At 40.8% G+C, this 14468-nt stretch overlaps 1 protein-coding gene across 2 annotated transcripts in view; it reads right to left on the reverse strand.

Annotated features, from left to right (window-relative positions):
• Window positions 1-14468, reverse strand: part of OSBPL10 (oxysterol binding protein like 10) — a 109883-nt gene that overhangs the window by 89639 nt on the left and 5776 nt on the right. For both annotated transcript variants that reach the window (XM_068152922.1, XM_068152921.1), the window contains exon 2: window positions 719-894. In XM_068152922.1, the coding sequence (XP_068009023.1) occupies window positions 719-894 (176 nt within the window). The remainder of the gene's footprint in view (window positions 1-718; window positions 895-14468) is intronic.

The following is a 14468-nucleotide window of genomic DNA, read 5'->3' on the forward strand; positions in this document are numbered from 1 at the left end:
TTACACTGTACTACATGTCACTTCTTAAAATACCTTTTGTAGGGCTTTGTTATGAACTACTTTGATATGAAAGTATTCTCATCGAGCAACCATACTGAAAACACCTTAGAAGCAAAATACTCTTTTTAAAAGGAAGAGAAAGAAACAAAAAGCAAAAGAAAAAAGGCAAACAAAATATTCCAAAGTAATTCTTATATACCCTGCACTGTCCTTCTTGCATTTGGGAGTAAGGGAAAGCAAAATTTTATATTAAAGGTGTATATAATTATTCCAAGACTGAAGAGAGACAAGAACAGTCTTGCATTGCCATTTTTTGCCCTCTCCAACCCACTAACAGATATATTACTGCACTGCAGGATGGTAATTTAATGAGAAATTAAATGCTGTTCTGTGAACCACAAGAAAAGCAGCTTTTGCCTTCCTTCAGAAGCAAACAAAATACACCATATGATCAAAATGCCACAGTAACAACTTAGAGAAAGCATCCTGATATATCTTTCAGCCCTAAAGTCTATATATTATACATTCACATCTATTTAACTCCAGATTACTCTTCACTGTGTTATATAAAGTAGCATGTAACCACATAGCTGTATAACCATGACTTTCTGACAGTACAGGGAATTAAAAGATAAATTAATTACAAGAGAAATGAAATATGCAGAACCAGGAATGGCAGGGAAGAATGATTCAGCTGGCACTTCAAGCAGCACTGTACCTCTCAACTTATACATCTCTCCATTCGCAGAGTAGACCACCAACATGTGTGGCACTTCATCACTGGGCGAAATTATAGCTCCAGCTAAAGACAAGGCTCCTCGTGGCTTCTGGTTTTTACTTTGTTCATTCACAAAATACTGTAGAATCCCCGTCTCAAAGTCCAGCACAAAGTACCTGTTCAAAGAAATTGCAATGATAGAGTCCTTCTGCTGAAGTTTGTCATGCATTTACTCAGAGTATAGATTCATCTTAAACCAAAATCATAAACACAAAACCAAAGATAAGGTCAGTTTTATAACTTCTCAGTTTTATAGGGTACTGTTGCTTTGCTTCTTAGAGGCTTAGTTTTTCAAGGGCACACGTGAGCTATTCTTTTATTCATGTTTCTTTCGGATTAAGGATGATCTTCACATACAAGACATCAAAGCAAGAAGAGGTGTGTTTCATTGAGGAGGTTATACTGAAGAAAGTTACATCTGCATACTTGTATTTTCCTTTCAGCATTACAGTAATTGAACCTAGTTGAGGGAATTATTTAATGAAAGTTAAAACTCTGCATGAGTTCAGTCTCTCAGACACTTGTTCCTGATGTCTGACACCATCTCAAATCAGCTACCTATGAGAAACTCCAGTATATTTTTTGCTATACCAGCTGCTTTCTCTACTACTACTGACAGTTCCCTTAAGCTTTCCAGTTCCCTCAGCTGAGACACCAATTCCACACCTCTTCTGCTCCATCTGGTCAAATGTCACTTCTGAAAAATCAGGTTTTAAGCTTGTGGGGAATAAAATGCGAAAAAGCTTCACATTGTTAGCCTCCTCTCTGGAACCTGAGGTCACTGCTTCTCCATCCCTAATTTTCAGCACATGTAACATTTTCCATCTTATCTCCTCACTTTCAAATGTTTTCTTCACTTCAGTCCATCTTCTACAGCACTATCCCGACACTTGCTGTCACAGGATAAAAGAATCAATGGGAAATGAGAGAGATCCTTGAACATAAGAAGGAGGACAACTGAATTAATGCTATTTATCTGACCCTGTAGAAAAACTTTATGCTCAGCTGCCAACCTCTTTGTTCTGTGCAAGAAGGAGTAAGACTACATCTGTACATATGTTCAGCTATTTTCCTCCAGGTTTGAATTCTTCAACTCAAAAACTAGCATAGAGAAAATGAAAGAACTTACATTATGAGGCAAACAGTTTTAAGCTGCTACAGCCTTCTTGAAAGGCCCAGCTATTTCCTGCAGCTCATCCCACAACTCAGGGATTCCCACCAGAACCACCGTGCCCAAGAAACATCCAATTGAGATTGCTATCAGCTTCCACAATCATCTGACTCTTCTACAAAAGGTAAAGACACTTCCAATCCTTTTCCCACAAAGAGAGGAGCACACTGTGCCACAGGGAGCCCTGGGTTCTGCCTAGATTCAAACAATCTGCTAGTCTTTAGTCCACAGCACAGCAAAAATATGGTACATATTACAGGGTTTCTTTTGGCCAGCAACGTTTAAATCACCAAACTGAATGGAGTGAGCTACGCCACACCCACAGCGACCTATCCTTTGCTGTTGGAACCAGGGGTTCTGTATGAAATCAGTGTAGCTCCACAGCTAAGACCAGTCTAAATTCACAGTCACAGTGAATTCCAGGTCACATAGGACTGAGCTCTTGATGTCAGCCATCAGAAATAACCACCACAAAATACTCCAGAGTGTACCAAAACATGGGTATCACTCACCTACTCCCCCATAAGCACAACAGGGCATGCAAGGACAGAAGGGCTGGAAGAGCACTGGATTACCTGAAAGCTGCACAACGAAACTAGCAGTTTGAGCCTCTGACACCCTGGGAAGGACAGAGCAGCTACATATGGCTGTCATAACTGACAGTTTATCAGTTAGTTACTATCTGGAGATGATTCTTGTTTATACTCACAGCTGAGAGCCCTACTTCAAGATACTGGCTGTTCTCATCACTCCTCATGACAAGAAGTCTAAATTATTATCTCAAAAAAAGGAGGATAAGAGTACCTGTGAAATCATTAATTTCCCAGCATCATTTAATAACAAGAAAACCAAGGAATTCAAAGTTTCTCATATTCCAGTCTCTGGTTGTGTTTTCTCAGCCATGAGCAGAGAGACAAAGCTAGACAGAACCACTCACAGATCAAGTGTCCTAGCTTTCACTTCTGGGAAGAACCACCAACCTCTCCCTAACCAATGTAATTTGGAAATTGAGAGGAGAATATTATATTCCTAAATAAACCTCAAAAGCACATTTATATTCAAGTGCCCTCTCAGAGAAGGGGGGGGGTGGGGGGGGGGGTGGGGGTGAGAAAATGGAAAAGAAAAATGTGGATCCCACATTTTATCAGCAACCTCCAGATCCCTTGTGTTTCACTATCTCCCTGATAAAGAATTTACTTAGCACAATAAACTACATTCCTTAGTGGGTGTGGAACAATTGTGGACATACTGTATGAGGCCTGTTAAGTATTAAATAAAATGTACACAGACTGCACTGGATAGTGCTTGCACCATTTATAGCTGTTGGTTTTCCAAACAGGATAGGGAATTGGAGATGCCTTAGGATGCCCAAAAAACTTGATCAAAGAGAAGAGAAGCACTGGCAACAGTGAGGTAAAGATAGAAGTGAAGTACACTATTACTGCACAGTCAATTTAAAATAAATCCATGGAATTTTATCAGAGATCTCTTCTACAATACAAGGTAATGATATTCATAGAGATTACCATACTACCTAAGGGTTTTTTTTCCCCAAGTATACATTATGCTAAGGACTGGCAAGTGTTAAGTAGTTCATATTATCATTACATGTTTAAAAAAGGGTAGGAAGTTTCAAGTATATCCAAAACCACTCCTAATTTATTTTTAGATCAACAAGATTTCAATTTGACAACTATTCAATATTCACAACCTATCAACAGAAAGATACCGACTCTACTGTATCACAATAATGCAATCCAAGGAGGTTCAAAGCATAACCACATCCCATCAACGGATATCATTGCATACATTTTCAATTAGCTGCCTTGAGTCAGCAAAGTTCCACAGAGGTTGTATCAGTTCACTGACTTCTTTGCCAGACATTCATAACCCATCCTTGTTTTTGCAATACCCTGTCCTCAGCAGGAATCACTGCCAGGAGCCATCAACTCTTCAGTGCTATTTTCTAGTCCACAGCTAAAATCACCAAGGAATAAGAGACCTCGAGATAGAATAACCTTCCTGTAAACTGAAAGATTAATGCTTAGATTTAAAAATCACCTTGTAGTCAGTGAAAGACACTTGAAGATTTCATTTTTTCCACCAAAAAAACAAAAGAACATATATTACACCTAGCAATGACTTACTGATGAAAGACATGTTTATAGAGACCAAGCACCTCTTCCTCTTAACTTCTGTAGAGTAAGCTTCACATCTGAAGCTTGTCCAAATATTGTGAAGTACCTATGGTATTCTCAGATTTTTAAAAATATGGTGGTGTTTTATTTTAAGAAAATACTATCACTGCAAAATATAGCATTAAGAGTTAAAACCCAAACAACAAACAAAACCAACAGTTGTGTTGCAACTTAGTTTTAATAAGTATTTTGGGTTTACTGAGTAATCTACAGGAACACTAAGAAGGATTCAAGGTCAGGGACAGCTTTCTTTCATGACTATGGTGTGTTTGATAACACTTCTGACAAAACAGACAACAGTTTGAGACACCTTTTCATCGTAAATGTGCTTGTCTTCATCAATCTAGGTCATCAGAGTTATAATGTCAATACAAAGCTGCTGTATTCAACAGTTTGGCTTCCTAATTATTTCTGGTAACTGCCACACTTCCATTGAGCTCTTTCACCCAGCAATTTTTTGTTTCTGGACACATGTACGTTATTCATACAATTTACTGTGGATGAAACACATAATAACAAGAGTTGATTACCACCTGCAAAAGCAACACACAAAAATTTGAAGGTTGTCTGTGGTGACAGGTTGGACTCGATGATCTTTGAGGTCTCTTTCAACCTTGGTAATAGAATAGAATAGAATAGAATAGAATAGAATAGAATAGAATAGAATAGAATAGAATAGAATAGAATAGAATAGAATAGAATAGAATAGAATAGAATAGAATAGAATAGAATAGAATAGGTAGTGATAGGACTAGGGGGAATGGAATGAAGCTGGAGGTGGGGAGATTCAGGCTAGATGTGAGGAGGAGGTTCTTCACCATGAGAGTGGTGAAACCCTGGAATGGGTTGTCCAGGGAGGTGGTCGAGGCCCCGTCCCTGGGGGTGTTTAAGAGCAGGCTGGATGAGGCTCTGTCCAGGCTGATCTAGTGTGGGGTGTCCCTGCCCATGGCAGGGGGGTTGGAACTAGATGATCCTTGTGGTCCCTTCCAACCCTGAATGAAACTAAGAATAGAATAGAATAGAATAGAATAGAATAGAATAGAATAGAATAGAATAGAATAGAATAGAATAGAATAGAATAGAATAGAATAGAATAGAATAGAATAGAATAGAATAGAATAGAATAGAATAGAATAGAATAGAATAGAATAGAATAGAATAGGTTGGAAGAGACCTTCAAGATCACCGCATCCAACCTATTACCCAACACCACCTAATCAACTAACCCATGTAACCAAGCACCCTGTCAAGTCTCCTCCTGAACACCTCCAGTGACAGCGACTCCACCACCTCCCCGGGCAGTCCATTCCAATGGGCAATCACTCTCTCTGTGTAAAACCTCCTCACCTCCAGCCTGAACTTCCCCTGGTGCAGCCTGAGACTGTGTCCTCTTGTTCTGGTGCTGGCTGCCTGGGAGAAGAGACCAACCTCTGCCTGTTTACAACCCCCCTTCAGGTAGTTGTAGAGAGCAATAAGGTCACCCCTGAGTCTCCTCCTGTATCCTCCTGATACTGTGAAAAAGGCATATACATGATGTCAGAAATCACAGGATCAAAGAATATCTGGTTGGAAGAGATCATAAAGATCATCCAGTCCAACCCTCAACCTAGTACTGAAAGGTCAACACTAAACCACGTCCCTAAACACCAAATCCACAGAATATTTGAACACCCCCGGGGATGGCTACTCCACCACAGTGCTGGAAGACAGCACGCCTCTAATCTGACTCTTCGTTCCTCCCTCATTCCACACTCTACTTATTCTCTATAGCTCTCTATAGCTGTTCTAGACACAATTTTTTACAATATATTCTAAGTGAACATAGCAACTACCAGATACTTTCTAGCAGACAAATGCTTTCTGAACAGACCTGTTTCGACAGTAATTTTTGGTGCAAGTTGGTGGAATAAAACATCTGGGTTTAAATTGGAACTGTGCTTTTACTGGGCTATATATAGCGGCTGTTATTTTTCACTTTCAAAATGCAGATAATTTATCATCCAGGTTCTCAAAACTGAATCACATGAATGCTGGCATTTCTGTCAACTGCAAGTTTCATTTAACACATTATTTCAGTGAAAGAACCTGTTTAACATGTAATATTCATTCCACTTTCATATACTAGGGGCTAAGAACTTAGCTATGTCACAGTAATGTAGTTTTTTTCTGATCTGCATACATTTTAAACATACATTTACACAGAAGGGAAAAAATGCAAACCAGAGCTAAGGTCTAACTTAGGGAATTTCTGAAATTCTCAGCTTACATTGCCCTTTCTGTTTGTCCTTCCTAGCTTTTGGGGTTTTTTTAAGTTTTCTTTTCAATCCAACTTTTGTTCCCGGTTGGAAAGAATGAACAGATCCAAGACCATGCAATAGTTTCTTTGCACATCATATGGAAGTTTAGGAAGGAGGTTGACTTGCTGGAACAAGTCCAGAGAAGAGCAACAAAGTTGGTGAGGGGTTTGGAAAACAAGCCCTATGAGGAGAGGCTGAGGGAGCTGGGGTTGCTCAGCCTGGAGAAGAGGAGACTCAGGGGTGACCTTATCACTCTCTACAACTACCTGAAGGGAGGTTGTAGACAGGTGGATGATGGTCTCTTCTCCCAGGCACCCAGTACCAGAACAAGAGGACACAGTCTCAGGCTGTGCCAGGGGAGGTTCAGGTTGGATATTAGGAAGAAGTTCTATACAGAGAGAGTGATTGCCCATTGGAATGGGCTGCCCGGGGAGGTGGTGGAGTCGCCGTCATTGGAGGTGTTCAGGAGGAGACTTGATGGGGTGCTTGGTGCCATGGGTTAGCTGTTTGGGTGGGTTGGATTGGTTGATGGGTTGGACACGATGATCTTGAAGGTCTCTTCCAACCTGGTTTGGTTTATTCTAAATAAAGAAAACATGATACACAAAGTAAGGATCTTGCTTGCAAGATCAGCATTCTGGCTTATTCCCATCTCTTCTCCACACCAGCTAGTTCAAACAAAGCTTTGCAGAAAGCAGGCCTTTCTTATATGCTGTATCATCTTAGGATAGTTGAAAGTTTTCAGCTTTACATGCCAGTAGTTTGCAGTCCAATAGAGTCCGTCTTGCCTTTACTAACAATTCATTCATTCACTGAGGTTGAAGTTTCTATGTGTGTTCTTTATCCTGATAGTTGATATGCAGCCATCATCACAACAAGGCATCCTGTCAACAATGTTTCTTAAAAACACAGAAAGTTTACAAAGTCCCAGAGAGAGTGGTTTCATCAATACATTGTGAGATATGCAGTCTATCAGTAGACATTATCCTCCTGATTCAAGTATATTTAGATCTGCATACAATTACTTCCAAAGACCTTTATGCATTAGGTTGCCACTTTACACATCTATTTCTAAACCCGCTGTACTACCAAAATCCAAATACTCATTGTTTTAATTGAAAATGAAGAAAAAATACTTATAACCTGTAATACTTATAATCTTAACAGGAAAAAAGTTTCATCATTCCATATGAATGCCCACATTAACAATATCGTGTTTAAAAGAGCAAAAGTAAGTTTGGCACGTTAATATATATCCAGGTGGACACCGTCAGCAGCTTCCTCCGGCTGCTATTCACACCAACCTAAAATGAGCTCTGCTACAGGAGGTGTCAGAGAAAATAAAGCAAAACCATAAAGATCCATGCTGCACTACACATTCTTCAATTTAGAGCACAGTAATTTCCTCTCCACTTCTTGTGTGCCGCTCTTAATGGCAGCATTAAAATTAATAAATAAGAACAAAGTTCTTTCACTTGGGTTTCCAAGACTTTTCTAAATTCATACTATATGATTTTCAGACTTTCATTTTCTAAAAAGCAGTAAAGGTCTATCCTTGGGCTGCCTTCAGTATCTACTTCCTTCTCTCCTCTGTTCCTGCCCTATCACTCCATCAGTCCCACTCTAGAAGCTTTAACTCCTTCCCTAAACCTCTCCCATCATCCCACACCTTTTCTTTCCTCCATTGTCCTACTGCCAAACTACCCTTTCCTTGCACTTTTATAATAAAAATACATGACTCTTCAGTTCCCTCCCAGCTCCAAAGAGTGGCAATGGACAAGAAGTTGGCCCCTGCCCCTCTTCCCCCATCTATTTATGTATTTATAAATTCAAGGAGACTAATGGTGGAATGCCTGGTCTTGTCTGCACTACCTTAAACTGTTCAGTTTACCAGGAAGGTTTTCTCCATATTCCAAAGCTAGAGAACACACACACCCCATTCCTGGTGAGGTTAGACACAATATTCTGACTCCAGTGAGTAGATTTTCCCAGTGTGTGTCCCCCTTACATAAAAGCATCATCCTGTATCAGTAAAACACGCAACAACTAAGACAGCTGTAAGTAGCAGTGTGGTTCACAAATTTCTACATAAGGTAAACACAGAAGCTTTATCAATACAGAGCCTCAGCTTGTATTTATGCATTTCCTCTAACTTTTACATATACTGTTGAATGACCTAGACAAGTCACAATTCTCAAGCAAACCAAGTAATGAGCATTGACTTATTTTATAAAAACTCTTGGGAACCTAATAAAGACAACCCCTAATACTCCAACATATGATCTCTAGAAGGCTGTGTAGCTGAAGAAAAGCCATTTCTTAGGTCACTGAGAAATACGATACATGAATTTGTAACATGCAAAACCACAGAGAAGGATTAATTGAGGGATTTCAATTTATAATCATCCACTTTATAGCTTAAGTTCTTTTCAGTCAAATCTCTTACAGCACCTTCAAATTCTGTACAACATTCTAGGGGGTGCAGTGGACATGACAGCAACTGCATTTATCCTGTAAAAGTGTTCTGAAACAAGCACCAAGCACACAGCTACTGTGTGTACACACACCAGGGCAGCCTTGGGTTTTACTTTGAAGAATTGTACTCCATATTCTAAACTGAAAATTTTATCAGAAAGATACTACTAACAAAATAGTTAGATTTCACCAAGCACACAGTGAAAGATTCAAATTGCTAAGATTAATCAATACTTGGTGCAGCCAACTCCTTTCCACCAAAACCAATGGGAAGGTTCCCTAACTGAAGGAAATTACACTATGAAAATATTTTTTAAAGTACAAATGCAACAGCCTAGTTAATTTCCTAGGTCTCTCAGGCAATCCAATGCTCAAGAAAATAATGTAACAGCTGATAACAGTACATTCTAAAACAAACAAAATGTATTTAAAACAAAATAATTACCATAAATCACTATATGCTTACTCAAAATTCATTTCCTCCAGAAAATCTGTAAGGTTTCTGATGTAAGTTTGCTTTATAACACTACAAGTGAAGAAACTGAAGAAATGCAGGCAGCACTGAGTTCTGATTAAAAAAATGAACAAGATACATTGAATGCATTGAAAAGCAGTTAAAAGATGGAGCCAGGCTCAAAATGCAACTAAATGAGAATGTGAGTACATGTATTTCTAATAGGATTATTTGGCAGTCAGCTCTTGGCTTTGGAGCCTTTAACAATGACCTCAATGGGAAATGAACATTCCCTAAAGAATGGTGGTGACATGAAAATAAGCTATGATCAGCAAACAACATGCATTCAAATGCTGTTGAATAAAATCATCAATGCAGTGACAAAAAAAGTCACAATGACAAGATAAAAGATTTACCCCAAAAAAAGCACTGACTCAGAAAAATTCAAAGCAAGGAAAATCTACAGATTACTCTGCCCAAATAATTCTTCCAACTAATAATCAGTTTCCTCAGCTATATATAAAAATTATTGTCTTCTGTAAACAAATAATTAAGTGCCATTTTCACCCTCTCAAAAACCAGGCATGCATACACCGTGCAAACCATGGAGTGTATTGCACATAGACAGCTCCCACAGCACTCCTTTTCATCACCTTCCCATCCAAAAAATGACAGTTAGCTTATATTCTTCATTTTGACACTTCCAGCAGTCATCTTCATAGTATTATGCCTACGTTACTGGATCAAGAAGTACAGCAGGCATCAGGAGAAAATAGCATGACAAGCACCAAAGTGCTGCATCACTGACAGCTTAAGCTAAGCAAGCAGTAAATAATAAGAGCATGGGTATGAGGATACCAGTCTGGAGAACCAAGGCAGCACCAGGGAACATGAGGTCTCAGTGCCACGTGTGATTAGACCAAGTCAAAACTTATGAGGCAAAATTAATAACCTAGTTACTAATGGAGAACTAAAACACTAATGGTCCTTGACATTTTTAAGCAGAGAATAATGAGTTGGAGTAAATGGGATACATTACCCTGGAGCTGATGCCCAGTGCAACCACAGCTGAAGGTGTGCCCATTTCTCGAGCTCCCATGTGAAGAAAAACATCAAATAATAATCAAAACTAACATAAATTGTTAAAATTACTGGGAGATCTAATTTGCAGCAAGGAAACTCCATAGGTTTAGATACACCAAATACAGACAAAAGACAACCTAACCTGCCCAAAAACCTGCCCAACCTGCACATAGAAATTAAATTTGATAAAAAGTTATCTTCCATCTCACACACAATCAGCATAATGAGATTCAGTACAAAAATCAAAGGCCAATGTGTATTAAGTACAACAGGCAATTTTTTAAGTTGTGATTAAAGCTAGGCAAATTGTTCCCATAGCTATGAAGAATCTTCTGTGACTGCAAGAAAAATTCTCAGATAAATAGGCAAATTAAATTACATACTAATTAATACTGTCTTGGAAAGAGAAGTGCAGTAGCATTTAGAGAGCATTTACCAAGCCTTTTTATGAGTTAAATACTAAGCAAACTTTCGGCTCCCTGGATTAGGTTCCAAAAAGAAATATAGTATCATAGTATCACTCAGGGTTGGAAGGGACCACAAGGATCATCTAGTTCCAACCCCCCTGCCATGGGCAGGGACACCCCACACTAGAGCAGCCTGGCCAGAGCCTCATCCAGCCTGGTCTTAAACATCCCCAGGGACCGGGCCTTGACCACCTCCCTGGACAACCCATTCCAGGGTTTCACCACTCTCATGGTGAAGAACCTCCTCCTCACATCCAGCCTGAATCTCCCCACCTCCAGCTTCATTCCATTCCCCCTAGTCCTATCACTACCTGAGATCCTGAGAAGTCGCTCCCCAGCCTTCTTGGAGGCCCCATTCAGATACTGGAAGGCCACAATTAGGTCACCTGGGAGCCTTCTCTTCTGCAGACTGAACAGCCCCAACTCTTTCAGTCTGTCCTCATAGCACTCTGATTATCTGATATCCTCAAAAGCCTCTAAGATCTAAAGCACAATGCCAAGACACTTGAAAATAAAGTTGTGAGAGTGTATTGAGACCAAAGAAACAACCTCAGCATTTTTAATAGAACCTGATCAACACTTGGTTTCATCGTTCATACACATTTAACAAAAGAAGATTTACATTAAAACCCAGTATTTACAACAATTTTGGCTTCCTTTTCACTTAGAAGGCTCAGGCTGTTAAATATATCATAAAAAAACAACGTAAGAATATTAGGAGAAGCAAAAGCTCAAATGCATTCCTCTTACTAAACAATTGTTTCTAAATTTGAAATAACTAGGGAAATCTTCTGAATACTTTTCTTGTAGCCGCATAAAAAGACTCCAGGCACATTACTCAGTTTAACAACACTTCTCCTACATGAACAAAATCCATATTCATAAACTGGTGGGTTTTCTTAAATGAGCCAGCAAGTGCATGTGTGCTCCCTCTAACCACATTTATCACTGCATGGCTAAGCACAGAAATCACCATTCAAAAAACGAGCAGAAAAGTGAGCCAGTAATAACAAAACTCAGATAAGGGCAAGTAAATGCTTCAGTGCTGGTGCCAGCTGCCACTTTCTTTTCAGTGTCTGAAAGCTAAGTGTGACATCTGGGTGAAGGGAAGACCACACTATTTTGCCTGTCACTTCAGTTTAAGAAGGACATTGAGACACTTGAGCGTGTCCAGAGAAGGGCAACAAGGCTGGTGAGAGGCCTTGAACACAAGCCCTATGAGGAGAGGCTGAGGGAGCTGGGATTGTTTAGCCTGGAGAAGAGGAGGCTCAGGGGTGACCTTATTGCCCTCTACAACTACCTGAAGGGTGGTTGTAGCCAGGAGGGAGTTGGCCTCTTCTCCCAGGCAACCAGCACCAGAACAAGGGGACACAGTCTCAAGCTGCGCCAGGGGAGGTTCAGACTCGAGGTGAGGAGGAAGTTCTTCACCGAGCGAGTCATTCGGCATTGGAATGGGTTGCCCAGGGAGGTGGTTGAGTCATCGACCCTGGAGGCGTTCAAGGGGAGATTGGACGTGGCACTTGGTGCCATGGTCTAGTCATGGGGTCTGCGGTGTCAGGTTGGACTCGATGATCCTCGGGGTCCTTTCCAACCTAAGTGATACTGTGATACTGTGATACTGTGATTCCCTCTGGTGCAAGACTGCAGCTCAACTCTGAAGTGCACTTGAATATCCCTAATATACTGCCTGAGCAAAAATGCCCAAGTCTCATTTGTTTTAAGCACATTTTTCCTACATTACCATCAAGCATCTTATGCATTAGATGATTACGCATTATATGAATCTATCCTATGCACAGGCATAAGCAGCCCTGACACCATATGACACAAGCAGTTGAGAGCAAAGAACTCAGGTCACCTGCCTGAGGACAAGAGAAATATCCATGGCAATTCTCCAGACAGAACCCACATCTCTGCAGTGCAAACCAACTCCTTAACCACAAGACCACCTTTTCCAATTTCACCCTGAGGTTCAAAGTTGTCTTCTACCAAATGTTTCTTGTAAGCATCGCTGAAGGACAGAGAAATATGAACTTCTTTCTCTAATTTCACTGCTTGAATCCTTCTCCAACCTCTGTACAGGGCTGGTTCAGAGGCAACAGTAAAAGTTTTTCAAACCAAATCTACCAGTTCACGATTAAACCTGTTAGGTTTAATCAACCACTACGCAAAGACCAAGTTCACCTTAACTGAACATTCTATTTTTCCTACAAAGAAACTAGGGATATAAATTTAAAGAAATTACTAAAACAAACAAACAAATTTAAAAAACCCTTAAGTGAGCATTAATGATACTTAGAGAGGAAAAGTTTCACCAGTAAAAAGTAGAATAGAATAGACCAGACCAGGTTCGAAGAGATCTTCAAGATCATCGTGTCCAACCTATCGTCCAACACCACCTAATCAACTAAACCATACAACCAAGCACCCTGTCAAGTCTCCTCCTGAACACCTCCAATAACGGCGACTCCACCACCTCCCCAGGCAGCCCATTCCAATGGGCAATCACTCTCTCTGTGTAAAACTTCCTCCTGACCTCCAGCCTAAACACAGCCTGAGACTGTGTCCTCTTGTTCTGGTACTGGTTGCCTGGAAGAAGAGACCAACCTCTGCCTGTCTACAATCTCCCTTCAGGTAGTTGTAGAGAGCAATAAGGTCACCTCTGAGTCTCCTCTTCTCCAGGCTAAGCAACCCCAGCTCCCTCAGCCTCTCCTCATAGGGCTTGTTTTCCAAACCCCTCACCAACTTTGTTGCTCTTCTCTGGACTCGTTCCAGCAAGTCAACATCCTTCCTAAACTGAGAGGCCCAGAACTGGACACAGGACTTGAGGTGTGGCCTAACCAGTGCAGTGTACAGGGGCAGAATGACCTCCCTGCTCCTGCTGGCCACACTGTTCCTGATGCAGGCCAGGATGCCACTGGCCATCCTGGCTGCCTGGGCACACTGCAGGCTCATGTTCAGCCTACCATCGACCAGCACCCCCAGGTCCCTCTCTGCCTGGCTGCTCTCCAGCCACTCTGACCCCAGCCTGTAGCTCTGCATGGGGTTGCTGTGGCCAATGTGCAGAACCCGGCACTCGGATGTGTTCAATCTCATGCCCTTGGACTCTGCCCATCTGTCCAGCCTGTTGAGGTCCCTCTGCAGAGCCTCTCTACCCTCTAGCAGATCAACTCCTGCCCCCAGCTTGGTGTCGTCCGCAAATTTACTGATGATGGACTCAATGCCCTCATCCAGATCATCAATAAAGATGTTAAAGAGCACAGGGCCCAGCACTGATCCCTGGGGCACACCACTACTGACTGGCTGCCAGCTGGATGTGGCACCATTCACCACCACTCTCTGAAGAAAGGAGAGGAGGTAAAAAAGAAAGCTTACATTTTAATGTGATTGTTTTTGCTACAGAGATTTCAGGATTCAGAAAAAATGATTAGTGCCTCAATCCAAAAGAGAATTTACTAATACCTGACTCTGACGTTTTAAATTCCAAGTTTATTTGAACTAATGACATACATATTAATTTCTATAATACAAGCTATGTAAGCAGA

Source organism: Melanerpes formicivorus, unplaced genomic scaffold (assembly GCF_026170545.1).
Source record: "Melanerpes formicivorus ecotype bairdi unplaced genomic scaffold, bMelFor1.0.p_v2 SCAF_24, whole genome shotgun sequence".
NCBI classification, from domain to species: domain Eukaryota; kingdom Metazoa; phylum Chordata; class Aves; order Piciformes; family Picidae; genus Melanerpes; species Melanerpes formicivorus.